At 37.9% G+C, this 22,851-nt stretch overlaps 2 protein-coding genes across 3 annotated transcripts in view; one reads left to right on the forward strand and one right to left on the reverse strand.

Moving 5' to 3' along the window:
- LOC138049828 (protein single-minded-like) overlaps positions 1-16,757 on the forward strand; it is a 30,200-nt gene extending 13,443 nt beyond the window's left edge. The window contains exons 6-13 of one of the 2 annotated variants that reach the window (XM_068896279.1): positions 22-88; positions 2,905-2,999; positions 3,990-4,177; positions 4,768-4,874; positions 6,855-6,993; positions 7,094-7,365; positions 10,499-10,696; positions 13,614-16,757. In XM_068896279.1, coding sequence (XP_068752380.1) covers positions 22-88; positions 2,905-2,999; positions 3,990-4,177; positions 4,768-4,874; positions 6,855-6,993; positions 7,094-7,365; positions 10,499-10,696; positions 13,614-14,647 — 2,100 coding nt within the window. In that variant the 3' untranslated portion in view covers positions 14,648-16,757. The remainder of the gene's footprint in view (positions 1-21; positions 89-2,904; positions 3,000-3,989; positions 4,178-4,767; positions 4,875-6,854; positions 6,994-7,093; positions 7,366-10,498; positions 10,697-13,613) is intronic. The other variant, XM_068896280.1, reaches the window with a different exon arrangement.
- A 2,941-nt stretch (positions 16,758-19,698) lies between these two features.
- On the reverse strand, positions 19,699-22,837 carry LOC138049831 (protein transport protein Sec61 subunit beta-like). The gene is made up of 4 exons (XM_068896282.1): positions 22,706-22,837; positions 22,506-22,600; positions 20,836-20,934; positions 19,699-19,958 (listed from the first exon to the last, which is right to left on the reverse strand). Exons 1-4 carry the CDS (start codon positions 22,820-22,822, stop codon positions 19,871-19,873), a joined length of 399 nt encoding a protein of 132 aa, XP_068752383.1. The 5' UTR covers positions 22,823-22,837; the 3' UTR covers positions 19,699-19,870.
- Positions 22,838-22,851: the final 14 nt, after the last annotated feature.

Genomic DNA, 22,851 nt, shown 5'->3' on the forward strand with positions numbered 1-22,851 from the left:
TCTCTTATTTTATTCACACAGAAAATTAGAATTCTTGATGATGAGAATGATGGAACAGTTTCTGAATCTGGAAGTACTTGTAGTGGAGGTAAAAAAAGAAAACATGCTGTCCATGAACATTGTTAAAAGGGCTGTACTGTGTTGTTAGTCAGTTTTGCATCACCCGAACAGGTTCAAAGATCCCTTGCTTTCATTGAGGCTGAAGAGTACTATTTGTTTTGAAAAAGTCCTTTTTTTACTTCCATTCAAGAATAACAATAGGTCCATGGTCGGTCAACCACCCAGAAAGGTGATAAGGATAAGTGAAATGAGTTTACGTGCAATTTAACAGAGTTAACAACTTGGAGCAGCTGCCGTCAGTTGTTGTCAGTGGTTTTCTCTTATTTGCTTATGTGGCAGATTGCTCATGGGTTGTAGAGCTTATTTACTCATGTGGTGGGAAGCAGGAGCATTTTGTTTGGAGCGTTTATTGGTTTCTTCCCCCCCCCCCCCCATCCCTCTACCACTGTTTATCAGTGTGACTGGTGCCCATCTTCTCTTCTGCATGTGGGCTCATGGCTGGGTTATCAGGTTTTGCCAGACATGGGTACAGTCTCCATCTTGGAGCTGGCTGTTGATAGTGGAAGCTCCCGGATGTCACAACCTCCACTTAGCAACGCAGTTGTTAACCTTCTGACATTTTAAGCATTAGCCCCTGGTCAGAGAGCGAATTGATTGAAAGGCTACCGTAATTTCCGGCCGATTACCCGCGGGTAATGCGTTAATTTTCCAGTAAACCGCGGTTGCTGCGGGTAATAGGAAGGTGCGGGTAATGCGATAATTTTCACATCTCAGGTAAGAATTTGACAGATTGAAACAAGTTAAAATGAGGATAATTAAACCAACACTTCCTTCAAATCTGTGTGTTGCCTCGTTCGTTGATTCCATCTTTAAAATGATGCTTTATTTGCCGTAGTCCTTGTAAAACTGCTCGATGAAAGTCGAAGCAAATTGAATGAAAATCAATAATCTTTCCGTTCGACCATGTCACAACTTGTCACCGAATTAAAAGTAAATGAGAACGAATTTCTCACTTTAACACATCCTTTTCAATTTTAAGATAGAGTTTATCGTGAGACACAATTCAATGCTGAAAAAGTAACAAGATGCGAATGTGTTTATTTTCTGATGCCACAAATTTTTCCATTCAAAACAAATCTGTTACGATCTTGTTTAAATACTCTCAAACCTTTACTACTTAATTGAACTGATGCTTCCTTAAAACTTGTGTGTTGCCAAGCTTGTTTGTTACCGTAGTTCAATCTAAAAACGCTTCCTATTCAAGATTTGTGTGATGTTTTATTCTAGTGTTCTAAAAGCCCTCAATGAAAGCCGATGCAAAATGAATGAAAAACAAATCAATAGTGTTTAAGTGATTACTGTATTTCACTGCTTTTTTCTTCGCTTAATTTAAGAGCATTTCTCACCTTCACTCCTTTCAATTTTGTATATGAAAGATTGAAAGCATTTTTTGTGAAAGCACGCTCAAAGCTACAAAACAAGATGCCAACATATTTCACGGCACCGCATAATTATTTAGAACGTGATTGTCGGCACGTGTGTAAACAAAACACTAACTACAGTGAAAAATTTGCTGGATTGTTCAGCGCATCAGTGAAATGTTCCTAGCTACCCCTGGCTTGAGTAATAGAGCATTTTCCCGTTTTAAGCGACTTCTTATATAGGCCCGGTCTTTTGCCCCTGGGTATGCCTAACTACCACCCCATCAGGTATTTTTAACACTTTCTCTCAACCTATCAAAATGGCGCTCAATGATCAATCGTAAAGATGTTGGCCTTCAACTCGTATTCTATCGAGTCTTAGCGTTAATACATTGGATATTTAGGTCGTTTTAACAAAACAAACCAGAAATGACTAAGGAGAGTGTTTAAGGCTGCATTATTAAAAGCCAATTCTTAGCAGAAAATGCTATCGATCTTCTGCTTTGTAAACAACAACATGGAATATTCATCGCTCCAAGTTTGTGAGTTCTTGTCCCGGAAATACAGTAGCAAGATTTTTTCGGTTTTGGGGTGCGGGCCAATAGGCCAGTGCGGGTAATCTGTTGAACGTTTTTTCCCCTTGTGACAAAAATAGACCGCTGCGGGTAATCTGCCGTGCGGGTAATTGTCCGGAAATTACGGTAACACTTGAAATATCATCTCAAAAGTGGTTATTTACCTTTATTACAGTGCAATTCGGAAACCATGAATACCTAAAATATGCCAGGAATGCTTATTGTTTTTAAGCCAATCATGTTTGAGCACTTAACACACCAAAACGGCAAACTGAATAAGCGTTCTAACCAGGTATTCATGGTAGTGCCACATGTTGAAAAGCAACAATTGCTTTGGAGAAGCAGTGATTGGTAAAAGAACAAATACATGCACTGTTCTGTTTCTTTATGAATAGTCTTTGAGCTTAAATGAACAGAATTAGTTCAAATTAAATCAGTTACCTGGAAAATCTAAAGCCAACACAAAATTTTTGCTGTGCAAATATTAGTAAGCACTCAGCGGTTTAGGGAGTGGATTTTGGTTGCATGATTGGACAGAAATAACATTCCTGACATACTTCAGGTGTTCACCGTTTTCCCAGTTGCACTGTAACTCTTCTGATAAAACCAAAATAATTGTTGTGTCTTCCTACGCACCCAGCACTTCAGTTTTGTTGGAAAATAACCCCTTCAATCACTCAACAAGCTGCACACCTGACCTACAGATTTTGATATTGAGACTTATTCAAACCCTGGACAGAGTAATTTATTATTATTACTGTTTGGACCTGATGAGTAAAAAAAATAGCTGTGTAAAAGTAGTGTTAATGTATGATATAAAGAGAGTGATATTTTCTTCCAATTAACAGAAGAGCTTGGAAAGGATGATGATGATGTGGAGACAGAGAGGTCCTTTGTTTGTAGAATGAAATGTATACTTAACACAAGTGCTGGCTTTTTCAAGGTAAGAAACTTAATGAAATAAAGCTGTTTTTGCAGTTTTTTGAATGAAAGCAGACTAGAGCAGTTAATTGAACAACAATCCCACATGTAGAGCCGCTGTGGAGGCCTTCCAGGAAGGGGGGGGGGACTCTTACACCACCTTTTTCCATCTTTTGCTTTGCTGTTGTTGCAGTAGCAAAAAGGGACTTAAAGTACAGTACCACTCGAAACTATTAGTGCATTTGTATTCGGTAATACTTCGTCTTTGCTGATAGTGTTTACCACGAAATCGCCTCAGAGGTTGGATGAAAACCACAGTCCGACAGGAGATATATTTAGAATCAAAAGCTTCAAATTTTGCGTCCTGTCCAGATAGATATGTTAAAGGGATAGTTGTTGAAAAGCTCCAACTTTGAACTAAACCTTATCAGTAACTCAAATATTATATCAGCTAAGAACCGTAACTGTATTACGGAAGTTTGTTAAGCAACTCCTCTCCGTGGCTTAATTACAATCATTTCTGATTCAAAACATTGAGCTGTATTGATAAATTTTTTTAATAGAGCTTTTAAATTAGGTTATACTAAAGAATGTTATAAAGTTTTGAATATTTTGCTTGAAAAGGATCACCAGCTTTGGGAGAAACTCAAGTCTCCCGACAGTCCACTTTATCACCTCTTACTGCTAACTAGGGATAGAGTTTTAGGAAATAGTGGCCACTCTTTCATTATACCAAGAGTAAGGACTGAACATTTTAAAAGCATTTTTATCAATAGAACTACATACCTTTTAGATAAGTCGATAATTTTATAAATTTGTGAACTGAACACGTCTGCTGTTCAGTGATGTTTTTAAGTTATTTTTTTGTGTATAATAAATACTATTATTATTATTATTATTATTATTAAAACCAAGGATAAATAAAGATATGATGATGATGATGACATAACAGCTGATTAACTTAATATAATTGCTGAATATAATTTGCAGTTTTAAATATTTTGTTCCCTAGCCATTCAGGTGCAGTGGACGATTACGTGAAATGACCCTCCCTGACAGCGAGAGGAGGGAATATGGTCTTTTCATGATTTGTACCCCATTGGAAACTGTCTCATCTTCCATGCTGGAGATAAGATTAAAGACATCTTTGTTCTGTACCAAAAACAGAATGGACCTAAGTTTTATGGACATTGATCAAAAGTAAGTTTGTTTTCATCACAAACCTTTTTACCTTTTTTTTTTTTTTTTGAGGTCAGAGTAAGATCTGTAATTATTACTCATAGGAGGGTGACACATATACAGGTGTAATGTTTGGTGACGTTACCTGGCAATACCAGACAACCTCAAATGTCAACCCGTTTTGGCAGATAAACATCACTCTGTTTAGGCAGAGAATAACTGCTGGGTTAGGCACTGATCTCTCGTGATTAGGGTTAAGCACTGATTCTAAATGGCTAGCTTTCGTAAATTGTTGTGGTGGACACCATAATATTTAAACTTAGTATTCATTCTTGTCACAATCCTTTTCAAATTCCTAATCACAGCATGGATCAATTATTAAAGTGCTTAACTTGCATGGAAACAATACTGTGTTATTTATCATTGTTTTTGCCCTTTTGTGGAACTTTTGTTGCAAGAAGTGGGACTTTTCTTAACCCATTAACTCCCAGGGTTTCCCCATAGACAAGTAAAATAGTTTGACGTTAGACAGAGTAAAATACTAAGTCTGGCCGGTTTAGGCCGGTCTGGACTTCAAAGGGTTAAACTGCACATCTTTTTTCTGTTTACAGAGGTCGATCTTTACTCGGATATCACAAGAGAGATATAGCTCTGCAGTCTAGTTACTGCATGATTCATTTTGATGACATCCCTGTTCTTCAGACACTACACAGTGACTGTATGTTATGAGTTTGTTTAAAAAAATAAATGGTCGTCTTATAATCCTGTCTATTGCCACCCCGATATCTACCAGCTCAAACATGCCTTGCAATGTAGGCTGACTCCTTTTTGTACAAAACAAGGAACTAGTTTCCAGAGAATTCGGTTTGGTCAAGGTTTTCATTGAGAATTGAAGTAGCAGGATAAGTAACAGGAGAATTGTCTGAAAGAGCAAAGCACTGTTATGATTATAATGGCTACTAAAAAAATCTAATGACAGAATTTCATGTAGTAAGCAGATAATTCTCTGACATGCAATGGCCAATTAATGCCCATCTTGGTGGCTGATATGCTTTGGTTGTCGTGATATATATTTAATGTCAGTGGAAAGTTTATTTGTACTCTTGAGAATAATGTAATTAAGAAAGAGTAAATATTTTTTTTCGCTCCTAGTTAGGCAAAACTCCTCTCTCCATTGGCCTCTTAACAGGGAGTTTTAGCAAAGATGACAGGTACGGCTACGGCATCGCCACAAAGCAAGAATATTATTGGTTGAAAAAGGAAAAATGCTCGTGCTGCACGTGCAACACGAGTTCTAGTTACAGGATAGTTCGCCTGTGTTGTACAATGTGAACAAGACGGATTAATCGCGAAATACTTGCGAAAGCGCGAAGTTACATTTTGGACTAACATTTTCGTTGCTGTAGCCGTCGTCTTTGCTAAAACTCCCTACTATCAAAGTGTAAGGAAACATACCAACTCGAACATTTAATCCGGGGAAAAAAATTAGTAAATTACAATTTCACAATAAAAAATGGGAGCTCCTCTTGTTGTTAATGGAATATTAGCTATCACACCAACTTATTACCGTATTTACCCGTGTATAAGTCAACCTTTTATGGCCTCAAAAGGAGCTTCAAAAATCGCCCTCGACTTATACACGGGTCAAAGATTTTGAGCCAAGTTCCAGCTAAGTAATTTATTCAAAATTAGTCTTGGGCATAACGAACGCAGTGGACAAAAACAGACAAAAAACTTCAAAATGAATGTAAACAATTCCAGTTGAAATAAAAAAGGATTTGTCCAACTCTTAATGTTGAAGATACTCACAAGCACAAAAATATATGAAATAGTTACTGGAAATTTTCGTTTTCCAAAGGTGGGAAGCTCTAAAAGGCATTTCTGTTTCTTCAAATAAAACGCAATCGTTCAATGGCTTAGTAACCTGGCGCAATACCTCGTGTTTGCGTGCAAGCATTGTCACTCGTGTTGTCTGAAAATGCTGGTTGGTAATGATTGTTTTTTATTCTTTATACAAACCTGGCTGATCTAAATGCTTTTGCAAACTTCGTATAGTTTGGTTTATGAGTTTTGTTTTGTTTGTAATGTGAGAAATTATAAGTCAAGGGCCAATTAAACCTTGCACATTTTTGCATCGTTTGCAAGTTATTTTCAAAGATTGACTCCTGCTTTTGTGATGTTGTGCTTATCCTCTAAAGCCCTTTATCCTTGAACAACGAAACAGGTTAGTTTGAGGTTTACATGTTTGATTTTCTGAGAACTTTTTCGAAACTCAAGGACAAAATGCCTGCATATACAACAACTGCTGAACTACAAAACTATTAAGCACTTGAGGCCCTGATTTTTGTGTGTATCCACATTTCCAGAAATCGAAGAATACAAGATTAGTGTCCCATGAACATTTAACAAAGAAACTAAGAAATTGCTTTTTTTGCCATCAAAAATGGGGGGTCGACTTATACACAGAATTGACTTGTACACGGGTAGATATGGTACTTATTTTGAGATTACTCCAGGTTTGTTGGTTTTAGTGTAGTTTTTTTTGCTTACATTGTGTAGGAAGTTATTATTAATATTTTTTTCTCAGTGCATTTTTCAAGTTTGTTTTTTTGTGTAAAAAGGATGATAAAACAAATTTTAAAAGCCTGTTGGCAGGCAGTCTAGATTATATTAATCTAGATTTTATTGGTTCACATAGTGATGAGCACTGGGAAATGCCAAGGAACGTTCCGCATGCTCAACAAAAACCTGAAGTGGCAATGGTTGACAGGAACTGCACAGGTTGTGTTCAAGGGAAACGAGGCAGACTTTATCATCACAACTAACAGGCCACTGAGGTATCTTTTCTAACCTTTCTACTCAATTTGTAAAACTTGGGTTACATGATTGTAGTCAAGGAAAAAATGTATCATTCACCCTTGCGTTGTCTATTCGCAGTGATGAAGAAGGTGAAGAAATCTTGAGGCAGAGGGGCCAGTTCCCAGCCCTTCCGTTCACAGCAAGTGAATGTGGATCTCCAAGTCCACGAAGCCCGCGAAGCCCAGGCAGTGTTAGTACCTACAGCAATGGAGGGAGTCCTCAAGCTATTCCCTGGGAAAGTTTCTCTGCCACTGGAAGAAGTGGCTTTAAATTCCACCCAAGTAATGGTAGAGTAAACAAGAAGAAACCGCAGCACATTCCTGATGGAATTGCAAACTCACCCGGCAGTGGTAAGTCTTACCTGAGAGTTATTGTAAAAAGTTATGAACGTTCTTGGTTGAAGTGTTTTCTGGAGTCTTTCATTTCTAATTTATACACCTTATTCCAAAATGGCCGCCATTTAAATGTTCTTTTGTTTTTATTCAAATTAGCCCTTGATGCCTCATTCTTAAGCTTAAAATTCAAAAGAATATTATTTTTATCTTGAACGAGGCAACAAGGGTCAATTTGTATCTGCATAAATCAGCAGCCATTTTGGAATAAGGTGTATAGTGTTCTTGCTTTAATCCTTCTGTATTTTTGGGGAAATATTTACTAATTTTCAAGAGCTAATTCTGAGATGCCCGCAAGGTTGTCAGTGATCTTGTTTCAAGAAAAACGTCTTTGTTTTTTCTATTGAAAGGGGCTATGCCACATTATTTAGGGGGAGTCTTCAGTTAGTTAATCACAAGTTTGAAACTTGAAAATGTTAATGCGGAATTCCTTGACTGGTAAAATTATCGTTCCATCACAAACAAGATGATTCTGAGCAGAAAGGAGCTTCATCCAGGAGATTTGCCGTAAACTTGAAAAATGTTGGGCCAACCTTTTTCAAGATTACCCAAATGCAATCTGTTTCAATGTTGTTCATTTGTGTCCATCCATTCTTCTTCCTTTTGCTGTATTTCTTTTATGTTGTTCAACAGTCTTAATTGGTTTTTGCATCACTCCATTCTACGTTTTGGGCATTTTGAGCGTCTTCAAATTCCATCATTTAGTGTGACATAGCCCCTTTAAAGGGATACTGGTTAGCGTCACAGCAGCGGAGTTTGCACTTTAAAAACATTGATTTAAGTCTGAATTGATAGAAGGTCACTGACAGCCCATTCTACCATGCAACATTAGGCCATCTGGTAGACCAGACAACTGTGTAGTGGCAAGTAAAGATCCTAAGCTGTGTTTAAATTTTGTTCCTTAATAACAAGTACTGCAAATTTCTTCCCACTTCAGTGATTTACAAATTAAATCAAGAAAAAAACCAATAAATTAATAATGAATCAATCAATTTTACCACTTTTGACTTAGAAGGGGTGGTGCAACTGTTTACAAAAACATGAACAGATTATCTTGTTTAGTTTTATCTCAACTTGTTTTACCAGTTATGGTAAGAACGTTTTACCTGTGAAAATATGTAGTGATTAACCCTTTTATTTTTCATGGAAACATTTCATCAAATAGCTACTGTACCCAAAAAGTTTGAACTTTTATTTCAGTAATTCAAGCCTGAGGAAAACTATTCTGCCATTCTGAATAACTTAAAATACTGTGAGGATTCCATAATTATGAGTGTCCATTTATAAGTTTCATTCTTCTGTGTATGCCGAATTATAAGCTGAAGATCATAGGCTTTCCATGGTATCTAATTAGGGGGAGTGTGCCTGTCCCTATGAACCTCTTCTGTCCAAACACGGCCACTTAAAGATTACTGATGATTTACTCATCAATGGGGAATCTCTTAAGAAGTGAACAGGTTATATCTATGTCCATGGTTTGAAGCTAGGAGTCATATCAAAACTTGAGGCACAGCCATTGCTATTAGGGAGCTTAAGAATGTACGATTTCAAGACCTAAACGGCAACCGGAAGAGCACATTTCATATGCCAGGGCAGTGGTGTCTCCCAGATTTTTATACTAATCATCTCTAATGGAGAAACGATTCTTAGTAATGTAACTGTGGTTGTGTGAAAACAAGTTAAAAGGGAAAACAGCTCACATCCAGTTACCGTCCACGTCTCAAGAACGTGCATGCTTAAGCTCCTTATTTTCACCGGACACACTGCAATTGATTGACTCAATGATCTACTGATCAAGACTGTTTTATAGCCGTAACACTTGCTAGTGACACCTGTGACGTGATGGGTTCAGTATCCTGACAGTACAATGTATAATGTAGATGAATGCATGAAGACCATAGGGAATATGGAGTTTGGTTAACATAATGGTGGAAGGGCTGCTCCCCTGCCCTCCCCCCTCCCCCCTCCCCCCAACGGGGAGAGGATTCATACTCACGTTGACATGAGTGACCTTTGTTTGGGCTTGTTTTTTACTGTGGTCTGAGGGTTTTCCTCCAGGTTCTCTGGTGCCCCTCTCATTATACCATCCTTCCTTATGTATTATGTGTACTTGCTAATGCAGAAGGAAAAACAAATATCACAAGAATGCTTAGTATTAATGATTACTGTTTTACTTTTGGCCAAAATCATTAGTGGTATTGTTTCAGTACTTTGTCTCAAGGGGAGACTTTTTTTGTCAACCGGAAATTTATTTCCTTGTAAGTTAGCTGGCCAGATGAGGAAATGAATTTGCCTCTGTAGACTTGTTATTTCAGAGAGTTTAAGGTGGATTGAGTATTAATGCTAGCCCAAAACAATTTCATATAAATACGTTATTGGGTAAACTACTCATCAGAGCTGGTGACCTGTCCCAGCAGGTGATGTTGTGTACTTCAAAGCAACTGTAAATAGACTGACTGTTATTTTGTTATTTTGTTAAATCCAATGCGTTAAACATCCTTGGGTGTTCTTATCCACAGCATGCTGCCAGTGTAAATGTCATTGCTATGTGCTGCACATCCATACATGTCGCCAATCTCGCTGTTTGTAACAGCGAAATGGGGATCACTTGTGCTGCTGGTGCTGACTCATCTTTCCCCTTTTGTTTTCATACTATCAGGGTTTTTTTTTTCAATGCAGTCTGCGAAGCTTGAATTAATTGCCATGTAGTACTTTATTGTTTTGTTTATTTTCCCAGTTCTTAAGTTTTCACATTTTTATTTTAGAACAACTGTTAGCATTGAAATTTTTCTATTTGGAATTGCAAAACGTTTTGTTTATCAAGGATGACATTTTGATAAGTTTTTACCTCGGAGTTTTTCGTTTGTTGACATCAATCAAGTGAAAGTATGCAATTGGAAAAATTCTGTACAAAAGGTTTTGTTTTGTTTTTTTTAGCTAGGCAATGCACATTACCATATGGCGCATTTTATGGAAAGCGTTAATTGGATTTAATATTCACTTTGACCATATGCAACTTAGGGGATTGACGAATAAGCATCTTTTCCAAGTCATCAAATTTGGACTTACCTTTTTTTCCTGTTATTACTAGGTTCAACCTCCCCCCTGCAAGGAGGCCTGCCCCCTTCGCCACAGCACCCTAGGTCCCCATTTCCTGATGCCCTCTTAAGCTCTACCTCTTGTACTTCTGCACCCTTGTCCCCACCCCTGCTGGACTTGGATGTAGATATACAAGCAGAGCTTGAAAAGGATGTTTCTGAGCTTGACTTCACGCTTCTTGATCCACAAGGTAAGAAGCGAGTCACCTTGTGTTGCTCTTTTTGCTTTGCTTTTCTTCTACCTCTTGCTTCCACCCGCTTTCTTTTTCATCTCTGCATTGCTCAGCTTGGTGTGATACACCTTAACGTTTAATCCTTTGTACTCCTGTAAAAGTTACAGTGCTGTTTGTGTTAGCATTGCTTCCAGAACAACACACACACAAAAAAAAAAAAACAGTTTGCTCATGCCTCCCAATAGAGTTCAAGTTCATTAGGGAGCTTAAACAAGGACGTCGGCGGCTGCGAGAACACCACAACCCAATAGGTCTAATGAACAAAAACAAAAGATGTGCACGCCTTGCTCGTGCCTTTTACATTTGTGTACATTACTATGCTGTTCTCATCATACATACATACATACATACATACATACATGTACATTTATTGAAGCTCCCTTTACAGGGCTTTAATTTTCATCCACACAACGAGGAGGTTATGTGGAGGACATGAACACCTGATGATAGATTTTCGATTTTCTCTCTAAGGGTGCGTTCGATTGATTGGAGTGATGAGTGATGATTTAAAACACTATGTGTGGCAATTTGCAGCAACAAGGATAATAAAGCTTTGTTTAAAATAGCATTTTAGCAGATGTTTGACAATATTAATGTGAATCTACGCAAAAACGAAGGATTTCTAACTCCTGTTCCATGTATTCCTATTCCGGAATACGGTCAATCGAACACGCCATAAATATCCACACTGTTCTCACCAATTTTATGTCTGGATTATTGACACTCACTTTCCATTCCGGGCAACTGGGAGTAATGGCAAAATTATTACAATAACAGGAAATAATATTTTTAGACAAAGTTCTCGTAGCCGCCGTCATTGTCCACCTTGCTTAAGGTCGCTACTGTAACCATAGCAACTTAGTGGCTATGCCTTGAAATGACTTTCTTTCTGATTAGTCAATTTACGTGAAATGCTCTAGAAACCTGAAGTTGCCAAAAGGCTGTGATCCAAAGATTAGTAATTCTTGGATCTAGGTTTGGGTTCTTTTAGGAACACTTGATTTGGTCTGATTTTGCTGGCCTTAGAGCAGTTTTAAATTGAGTGTCGAAAGTAATTAGGAAATTGCTTTGGTTTTGCGTTACTTCACTCACTGATTGGTTCACAGTTCTTGCACCACTTTTTCAACCAATCAAAAGTTAAACCAAAACCAATCATGGCTCGCATGTGCACATCTTCCCGCGCTTTGTGTCAGCTACGTGTGATTACTTAGAATTTTTATTGGTCCACTGGATTATCTCCATCCCTTTTTTTTGGCTACAGTAATTACTTTGGTTTTGGTTTTACGACACTCAATTGAAACTCGCTCTATAAATGGATAAAGTGCAAACACGTGTTCAAGAATTAAAAGTCTTGGTTTCAATGATAATTACAACATGCAACACAGTAACATCCCTTAATGTCTTTTTAATGCTAACTAACAATACTTGTATTGTACAGTAAACAATCAAAAGACTGTTAAATCAAAGAATTGATAGTTATTTGTCTGTGCTTACATGTATTTAAGTGTCCAGACATGCATTCGTCTTGCTTGACTGTTACTTGCAGATGAGAGTCGTGTTTATCATCTTCAGAGGGCTATAGTTAGTTTTCACAGCCCAGTCTTGCATTCAATGGCTAGCTTGTAAAACATAGCTCACACCACCTTTCCCACTTGTTCCCTCATCGATCTTTCCCTTATCACGCTATACATTGTGAGGTCATTATTTTCACCATTTAGCATGTTCCTTTGGAAGACCCTGTTCATGCTGTCATCTCAAAATTCTTATCTGCAGTCCTTAAAAAGGTCAAATTTTATTAATTTTTCAGATGGCCTGTTTTGAAGGTCATTTCAGTAATAATTGAGTGTGTCTTATCATTAAAAACTAATCTTTTGCACTCACTACATTCTTTATTGTATGAATATCACATGTCATCATGAAGTAACACTAATAGAATTATTGTTAAAATATCATACCGTTATTTTTGCATGCACTAGGGTGTCATGACATTAGGAAGCACATCATCTGCCACATTAAAAAATTGCACACTTCTGAGAAATCATATTGAAGTGACTATCTTGTGTTTCTGGTAGCTGTAACAACAATATTTATTGACATCAAACAGAAAACGAAAGTTAACCACTATTTCATGCAAGTAATTTAAGTAAAAGACATCATTTATTTGCACTGAACCACCAGTACCGTATAAGTGAACTCAGAGTTTCAAAAACATGTGTGGGTTGGGATAAACGCAAGCATATATTTTAAAAAACCAAAAGATTTCTTATCCAAATTATTGTAGCTATTTACCTTAACAAAAAAGATGATATTATATGTTTGTTTTTATCCCAACATGGCCATTCGTTTCTTGAAGCTCCGAACTGGGTTATTTAAGCTTCTTATTGTCAAGTGATCAACTTTCTGTATTTCATGTCTTGTGAAATTTATTCTGGCCACATTCTCCTGAATGTCAATAAAATTATTATTTTACGTACCGGTATTTTGTAAAATTGCCATTGTCTACGAAAAAGTTGTTCAAAAACATCTCCACTTTTCCCCAGATGTTGTGTCAATCCATAAAATTAATAGCTTCACTTTGTTGTTTTTCTTATTTGGGTGTTAATACTTAACATAAAAAAATTACTTGGACAATCCCAGCACTTTAATCCCACGATTGACCAAAAAAAGGAGTTCAGAATAACCAAATTGGCTAAATTTCTCAAGCAAAATGTCCGGATTTAGCCCAGTTTCTTCAGACTGCACTTTTTTGCCTGATTGGCAATATTTCTACCAGTATGTTGTAGTACAAGTCAGGTGTATTCAGAAGCCTCTTCTTTTACACAAAAATAATAATGGCATACGGTTTTTAATTTATGATTTTTTTCCTGTCTTACAGATTTAACCCTGGATGACCTTCCACCTCTTGACCCTATTCAGAACCTGGATGAAATGGCTTCATCCATGTCTCTGCTGGCAGTCAATCCACCAACATACGAGGAAGCAATACTTCTTGCTGCCGACTGTCTGTCAAGTTCTTGCAGTGAGAGCACTGCAGGATTAACAAGTCCAGATGGAAGTCATTTATCGATGTCTCAAAGCCCACCAAAAGGAAATCTTGAACATTTTTCTCCCAACCCCCAGATGCCTGCATCACCCTACCCCTCCCCTGGACATCCTGTATCACACATGTCATCTGGAGGTTTGCCAACACCTGACCCTTCCCCTATTGGAAATCGTAATCCATCCACAGCAAGTGTGAACATCTCCTGGCAGGGGGTGGGTCAGATGAAAGTGTCTAATCATCCACAGCCACACTGTCCACCCCATCAGGCTCCTTACTCTTTGCATCAATATTCTTCCATGCCATCCCCACAAGTTCCAAGCAAGTCTGCCCAAATCACAGCCACGATTAAGAAGATGGAGAAAATGGACATGTATAGCTCAAGTTGTTTGACAGGACAGTCTCCTAACCAGATGACAAGTCCACGTGGAATGCCACAAAACATTCCAGGTTCTTGGCAACAACAGCATCATCTGCAACAGCAACAAATGCCACAGAGAGATCTACCACCACAAGGTTATGGGTGGAAAGCGCCGCAACCAATGCATAATGCAATGCAAAACTTTCATGGGCAAGGAACTGCCCCAATGAGTAATGAAAATCCAATTTATGCAACGAACATGCAAGGGGGAAACTGGGACAATGTTTCAGTTCCCTCCTTTGAGGACACTCTACCTGCCCTTGGGTATGAGGGCAAAATAGGGTACATGAAAAGTGGACAGAACTTTGGAGGTCACCTGCAACACCATAATGTGGATCCATCGATTTTATCACCACCTTATCAAGAGGACTTTCATTCAGGATTTGGTTTTCAAGGAAATCAATTACCAGTCGTTACCACAGAGCAAACAACACTAGGCCATTGGTGAAGATGTCCTAAGGGGAGTCAGTCCTGGCTCTCTGCATAAAATCCTGTCTCTGTGCAGGGGAGGGGGGAGGCAGTGGGAGTAGGGGAGGGGTGGGAGATCTAGATGAAAGGCACTCCTGTTGTTGATAAAAGTAATGCATCTAGATAAAATGTAGAATCAGTTCACAGTTTGATTGACGTGGGTTGATATTCTCATGATTTTCAAAGGCCCTTAATGATTATGTGAGTATGTCTCCATTATTATACTGCCACTTACAGGTGTCTTCTCTTGAACGACCTTCAACATATGGAATTGAATGGTGTCATCATAAATGTTCTCGCATTTTGGTGTTATCCTAAAATAGCTTGTTGCATCTTATTTTGGACTAGAGTACAATATCTTTTTTAATGTGTGCTCTTTTGCTGTTGATAGTTTATAATCTTATCTTGTCTCTGAGTTACTGACAAACTTAGTCAACATGTTAAATCTTCAATTAAAAACCTCTTTCTTTGCTGGAAAGAAATACCTTTTGGTATTGGAATCCAAAACCTAATTGAGCCAAAGCCTTTCTTATAACTCAAACTGTTTTTGTTCGATCAGATTTCATCATTGCTCTTGTAGTTGGTTGTCAATGTGTAGAAATGGAGAACAAGTAAAAAAAAAATTCTCTAAGTCATGAAGATATGACTTGATTTTAAAAAAAAAATAAACGACCAGGCCAATATTAAGGTGCCAAATACCAAGATGTGTGCTCGATGCCTTTTGCACCTTATTCAGGTGTTTAGGGAGGACTTCATTGTTTGAACTGTTCTGTCACTTTGTATTAGGTTCATCTTTTATCCAATTTACAGGGAAGAAATCCCTGGGCATAATCATGTTGCATCAAAAATTTAGTAGTGGCATTGTGTGTTTACAAGAACTTTCTTTAGGTATGGGAATTAGAATTTTTATTTTCAGAGTTATTCTTTGAAAGCACATCTGTTCCCCTATTGTCTTAACTAACTGTGACCCTTAATTCGATGCAAATTTATTCAACCACTGGGAGGAATTCCCTTGTAAATATTTCAAAGAGATTGTCAATATGGCTTAATTTTTTGTTTTTCTTTTTATGTGAAGACTTGATGTCTTTACATAAAGTGCTAGCATGCGTAGCAGTAGAGCATCTGAAATGAAGAAAGTGTAATTTCAGAGTTTTCAGTAAAATACAATCTTAATTAACGGGTGACAAGGTCTGTGAGGTGTAAAAACCAAGTTTCTGAAATGCTGATCGGATTTCATGAGTGTTGGGTTAGAAGTCCCTGTTTCAGGCAAAGGTTATTGAAAGATAACATTAGGTCCTGATATCCTGGTAAAGAGAATACACAAAAACTCACATGTAAATCGTTGCATGAACGTGGTAAAATTTTTTATTGTTGCACTGTTCACTTGTTATGGTTGGTCCTTAAAATCCCATGAAAGCATTGAAAGGTGGTGTGACTGTCAAATATCCCCCTTGTCTCTGATTTTATCCTTGCATGGCTTTAGATTTAAAAAAAAAAGTTGTGCAAGCCATTGAGCTATTTAATTTTTGGTATAACCTTTTGTCCTGAAATGGGGTTTCTTTGTGTGCAGAAATAATTTTATTACAGACAAGTGGTTGTTGTGAAAGTTCGGAAACTAGCATCATACTGGGATTGAGAATTATGGAAGCCTTTCACTTGAGTTTACATCAGTTTTTGGGGATGATTAACATCGGAACTACTGTAATTTGAAAGGAAGCATTGTCACAACTGCAAAATGACTTTAAAATCACTCTTTGCTGTAAATGGTGAGGGCGGGTATGGATTAATGCTTAAAAGCTACCCCAACTCAGCGGGAAGCAACAGTTTTCTAAGTCCTGGCTGATTAGCAGCTGATGATGACCCTAACATTAGCTTCACTTAGGTTTTGAACATCATCTGTCCACATATTTTTGAGTGCATGTGAAATAGCAGTAGTTAGTATTGTCTTGTGCTCAGGGACAAGCAAAGGCTTGAACAATTCAGATTGTATAATGATAAATAGGTCTAGAATATTGCTTTAGATACTGGGTATCAACATGTGATGGGTTTGTGTTGTTAGCTGTAGGCAAATAAAAGTGTAATCAAATGTAGCAAGAGATTTTATTTTTCTGTTGTACTACGTTCAATTGGTTAAAAAAGTGACATTCATAGCCTGCAAATATAGCCACCTCTCATCGCTAACCGCCGCTTGGGCCGATCGGTGGCTGTATTCACAGGCTAGTGACATTCAGGGCACCTAAAAATAATGGTATTCTCTTCAATTAATATGTATGATGGCACTGCATTGGAACATACAGGTAAGTATCAAGTGTTCTGATCAATATGGTGTATTACTGCACTAGCACGTTCAACAGAGAACGAACCACACTAAATCCTGAGATTCTTTAGCTACAGTGATTTTAGTCATCCTGGTCATTGACCAAAAGCGTTAGACCAAGATGGCTGAATATCGTGCAAGATCTTCTACCGCATAGTTTGGAGAAAGGTGAAGTTTTGGGCAATAAAATTAAAAATGATCAGTCAAGCTCAGTCAAAAGTATTTGTAATTTTTGGCTAAATTGCCAGAGAGTGTTTGGCATCACCAACTGGTCATTAATTTGAACAGACTTAACTTGGTGATCATTAATTTGGTTGATCAAGAGTGGCTGCATAATTTGCCTGTCTTGTCCCTTTCTTAGAGCTGGCTAGTTTCTTGGTCTCAAAAGTTACAGTATGACCTGTGATAGCCTGCCAGCTTCCCTAATTGCCTCAAGCACAATACTGTGTGTTAAGGGGTTGCTTATTGGAGATAAGGTTATTTATATGGGTAGACAGAAAATAAATGAAGAATTGATGAAAATGCCAGTAAAAATCTTGCATGTACAAGAGGAATCACACCCAGAAGAGACTGAGGGGAAATTTAGCCTTTGGCCAGTTAAGAGTGATTAGTGTCTCACTGTTCAAGATACTTTGATTGATACTTGTGCACTTAGGCCATTTGTAATCAATTTATTACGGAGACAGGAGAGAGTGGTTACGGTATCTGCTTTTCCAAGTTTGGGCATTGACGCAGCTTATGTTCAAAATAAGCATTTTGTGTCATAACCAATTCTGACAGTCATTTGTTGATTCAAAACCAGGTTGTCTTTCAGGAATTAGCATACTGTAGTGTCATTATCTGAGCAAGAACAGGCAAATGTTTTTGCAAGATTTCGTTCTTGGAATGAAAGTGTTTTAAGGACATGGCCTCCTAACTGAAAAGGTATTTTGGCTTAGTTTGTGAATGTGTAGGAAAAGCAGATCTTAACAAGTGTTAATTCCAGTAACAAAATTGGGGGTAACCATGCAATTTTCCAAGATAATTAATCAACGATGTTTGTAAAAGCATTAAAATGCAAAGCAATGTATAGTGTTCTTTTCCAAATTGAAGCTTCAAAATTATCTCTGAAAAATGTATGTTTACCCCATTTTTCTTTTTGAATACCAAGAGCACTTGCTACGTGTACTTTGGTTTTGCATTTACTTCAGTCAGTGATTGGTTCAAACTTCTCGCGCCACTTTTTCAACCAATCAGAAGTGAAACCATGCGCGTGCACATTTTCTGGTGCTTTCTGTTGGCTACATGTAATTACTTGGAGTTTTGATTGGTTTACTGGATTGTCTCTGTCCTTTTTGATTGGCCAAAGTAACTACTTTGGTTTTGGTTTTATGACACTCATTTGAAAACCGCTCTAGCACTTTGGATGGATCTGGTATTTTGCATTTCTCTCAGAACCAAAACCTTTGATCCATTACTTTGCACGCCATTAAAATTAATGGAGGGTAAGAATATTGGAGGAAAGAAATGTTTGTGACCTACTCCCAACTGTGTAGCTGCTTAGTTCAGTTGGTATGGCATTGCAGAGGTCATGGGTTGCCTGCCTGAATTAGTGTCTATTATTTTATGAGAATTGCTTAAGGACTGTTCCTACTATTGTTATTGTGCATACGTTCTGCGCATCTCGAGATACTTGGATTTCCTATCGGAGGTGCTTATTAATGCAGAGGTATTTTTTGCGCGGTTCAGAACTATGCGGAGAAAGAAGAACTTAGCAAATGCTCTAGGCTCAATTTCTGCTGCTCGCTCGAGTTCAGGTATGCTGGCTCATTTCCTGAAACAGCGGCTGGTAATCGAGCCTACAAATGCTCTTGGTATCCAAATTAATAGAAAATTGGGGGTAAGCATGCATTTTTCAGAGATAATTAAGCTTCAGTTTGGAATAGGACGCCATACATTGCTTTGTATTTTAAAGCTTTTTACAGATATTGTTGATTAATTATCTTCGAAAAACGTGTGGTTAGCCCCACCTTTCTTTTTGGATTTCAATAACACTTGTTAAGATCTGCTTTTGCTGCATAGTCAGTAAGCTGCGCAAAATTTGCACTAGTGGGTGTAATTGTTGAGTGAGTGTTAAAAAAATGGTGTTAGTGAATAATGCTACTTAGTGGTCAGCTAAACTGAAAGGTGCTTTCCATTCTAGATAAAAAAAAATCCTTTAACAAAGGTTGGAAATTCAATGAGTCTAATGGAATGGTACATTCCAGTTGCACAAACCTGACCCATTCTTTAGGGTGTGTTCCTACAAGTTTCACACCTATGAGGAACATTCACATGGCCTTGTGAGAAGTGATAAGAACAAGTGTTCAGTCAAACAGAAAGGCACAATCCTCAGAGCAGCTAGAGTGGGTCACTTTAAGCCAATGACCTCTCAAGCACCCCAGTTGACGAGCAAAATTGTCTGGTGAAAATCAACAAGTTTCACTCCCAAGAGCCAATGAGTTAATGGTGTCTGATACCCCATTTAGAACCAACTGAAATGTTCCATTCTATTAATTTTGATTTCCTTGCCAAATCTGAGGAAACTTTGGGTGGAATGGAAAGTTCTCAAAGCGCAGTGTTTGACAACTTTAGAAGGGCTTTGTCTACTTTCTGACAACTATGGGTAAACTTTTGCCCTTTTTAAACCTCTTGGCAATTAAGTTAATTTCAGTGAAGCACCAAATGACATTGGCAAGAATATGAATAAGTTTTTATTTTAATAAGGTTACTAAAAGGTAGCAACAATAGTTTCATTCTGTAAGGAGCAAATTTTACAGTTTCTTTGTGATGTCTAGACATGAGATTGCAATTTCCAAGACTTGAATTTACAACAATCATGAATAATTATTTATGGCTTTTCATAGCTTATCCTCGTGTGTATTTTCCCCAGATGTGAAGCATAAATACTGAGGCAATGAACAACAAACTCATGACCAGAACTGGTACAGGACCTCTGCAAAATGACAAGAGGAAATGGTGTCAGACGAAAAACAAGTGATTCCACTGCAATTTTGTGTGATGTTTAAAGGGGCTCTGTCCTCCTAAGTTTGCTGTTTTTAGGTCGCACCTGGTTAAAAATCTAAATTAGTACTTGAGCTCAAATGTACAACATTCCTGACAACCAACTGAGAAGATTACGAAATATCAAAGACACAGAGCTATTTTTGGCGACTTTCTGAAGACATCATCTCCAAACAGAGCCAGTTTTTTCAAGTTTCAATCCATTTCCATCCTTTGCTGCAAACAGCAAAGAATAGCTTCAGTGGACTTTACTGGTTATTGGTAACAAAACTACAGTGGTCATTATTTTTTGGTCTTCACTGATGCAGACGTCTTTTGGTGTTTTAAAGTTTGACTAATGTACCATGACACAACCCCATCAAACTTATTTGTACTGAATGAAGGGGTAGTTTCTAAAGAAACTGTGGTGTTGCGTCAGTGGTGAAGTATCAACAGAGTTGATAATGTAAATTTACCAACGTACAGAGATTCTAAAAGTTGACATTTTGAGCATTAGCTCTTCGTCAGAGTGACGAACAAAGGGCTAACGCTCAAAACGTCAGGTTTTAGAATCTCTGTATGGTGGCCAATTTACATTATCAATTCCGTTGATAAAGCCAAATTATTTGTACTAAGTCACACATGTATCTCAAAGGGCCTTACCATGCCCTCTTAAACTGGTAAAGCCAGGGATAAAACCTGCCCTTCTGCTTTCATTACTTAAAATTGAAGTGCCATTTGAAGCCTACTAAAGGTAGTCAGATTTAAGAGGCTGAAGGATGACTTAAACAAAATCAAAGTGAAATATTATTTTTAATTCTTGAACTTACACTTTAAGACCTGGTGAATCTTCAGTATAAAATCTCCACATTCCACTACTGCTTGCAGCTGTTCGACTTCTTGTTGCCGGGGCACTACTTCCACCTTTCCTGTAAAATGGTTGGTATAATAATAATAATTTAAAACTAGTTTACCTAAATGGTAGAAATGCTCTGGAGGGGAAGGGAGATGATCAGTTATGCTTGCGGTAATTTAACGACAGTTCGTGCGTGGAATTGAATGGCGATTTTAATACGTCTTGTGCAGGGACGGTACAAAATGTGGCTCCTTCTGGACACCACTTGAGAGAAGAAAGAAAACCATAGGTGCTTTTCACAGTGATGTCATCAAATTCTAAAATCAAAATCACAAGGTCTTCTGAATTTTTGTCTAAAGGAGGTTGAAGATGACCTAGAAATAAATCTTTTTTCAAGTTTCCGGTTCCCTGACGTCTTTCATTTCAAAAATACAGCATTTGTCACCTTGTGTGACACCATGATACAAAGCTATTTGGTTGAAAGAAAATGTTTATCCCTATGAATTTCAGCAGTTTGAGCCTTGAAGTACATTAGGAGATGTGTTCATATGCATGTATTTTTGAGCAAAAAGAAAGCGCTTTCATCACAAAGTGAACTCCTGATGTTTTCTATCGATCACAGGTCGCCATATTGGTGGACCACATGGAATCTCCATACAAAACTCTACAAAGTTGTGTGAAACCCTTCGACAAATAACTCAGAAATGATGTACCGCACAGACCTACGAATTGGAGAGGTGGTTAAAAGATTTGTTTCTTACAATATTCCAAGTTCTTGGACTTTTTCATATTAATTTTTTTTTGTCAAGTTGCATGACAGTGAAACTATCTATACACGTAGATTGAGGATACGAGGAGGGAAATGAAAAACAGAGCAGGTTCTATGATCATACCGCACATCTTAATTCTCCATTTGCGCATAACCACAATCCCTTGCATTTTGAAGAAAAATGTGTTCTTCTCCTGATTAGAGAGCTGCCTCATTTGTTCGCTTCAGAATCAATCACTGCCGCAGCAATTATCTATGCACAGTTTTGCCTCGGACTTAAAGTTAGAACTCTCTTGTCTGGCATCATCAGCAGCTTCACAGGAGAACTCACAGTTTTAAAAAGTTGCTCCATCACATCTCTTTGATTATACAGTTGGAATAAGGAAACACTTTGACAATTTTTTTTTGATACCTCAGATAACAAATTTTAACTTAATTACAGAGACTGCATTTTGTGTTTGATGTCTTTATTTTAGTGTATATTTAGCTCGTCACCAAAATGCTCATTTTTTTCACCGCAGAAACGACATCTTTTGCAGGACAAAAGGAAACATAATAACTTCAATACCACAGGTTTTTTGGTTCTCGTGAATCCCAACAAAAGGTTCTGAAAGGCTGCTCGAGGTTAGTACGGACGTCTTTTATAAAGATCTCTGTTGTATCCAGATGTTCTACATTGCAATTGTACCGGTACAAGCCATGAAATCCACTTTTTACACGTCACGATCACTTTTCTCACACAAAACAATAAATCGAAAATGGAACCTCAAAAAAGAAACAACTCAATGAAGGAATAAGCTACTCTATCCCTCTCAAAGCCTCTCAAACCCTCTCATTAGGTAGTTCTTCAGATATTTTGAGGTGAATCTTCTTACCTTTGTTTCACTTGTGTTCCACCAGACGATCGAGGGGTGACAGACTTCGAGCCCGATCGACCAGACCCGACGGAGGTAGAAGACGCTGCTTGAACCTGACACAGAATGAGATATATACGTTAAAGAAGTCACCATTAGCCTGTCGACTATCCTGGAGCAAAGTAGTAATTTTCTCAGTTAAAATAGTCAAGCAGTCTCACCATTGTGATGACTCGTCTTTTGTGGTTTCGAAGAAGGAACTCTGACGTCAGTAGTTTCCCATATACCCGTGCGGCACTAGTGCTATATTCGCCCCAGTCTCGGTAGTCTTGGCACATTTTTCCTGGAGTGACAACCTGGAAATGTA

The sequence above is a fragment of the Montipora capricornis genome, chromosome 5 (genome assembly GCF_036669925.1).
Source record: "Montipora capricornis isolate CH-2021 chromosome 5, ASM3666992v2, whole genome shotgun sequence".
NCBI lineage: Eukaryota > Metazoa > Cnidaria > Anthozoa > Scleractinia > Acroporidae > Montipora > Montipora capricornis.

What these genes read in the sequence shown, in the direction of transcription:
- LOC138049831 (XM_068896282.1), bottom strand. Translation starts at nt 22,822, where the DNA reads ATGTGCCAAGACTACCGAGACTGGGGCGAATATAGCACTAGTGCCGCA. An exon ending in AAAGACGAGTCATCACAATG is followed by an intron (nt 22,601 to 22,705) that starts GTGAGACTGCTT and finishes ATTCTGTGTCAG; the next exon opens with GTTCAAGCAGCGTCTTCTAC. An exon ending in GGAACACAAGTGAAACAAAG is followed by an intron (nt 20,935 to 22,505) that starts GTAAGAAGATTC and finishes ACCATTTTACAG; the next exon opens with GAAAGGTGGAAGTAGTGCCC.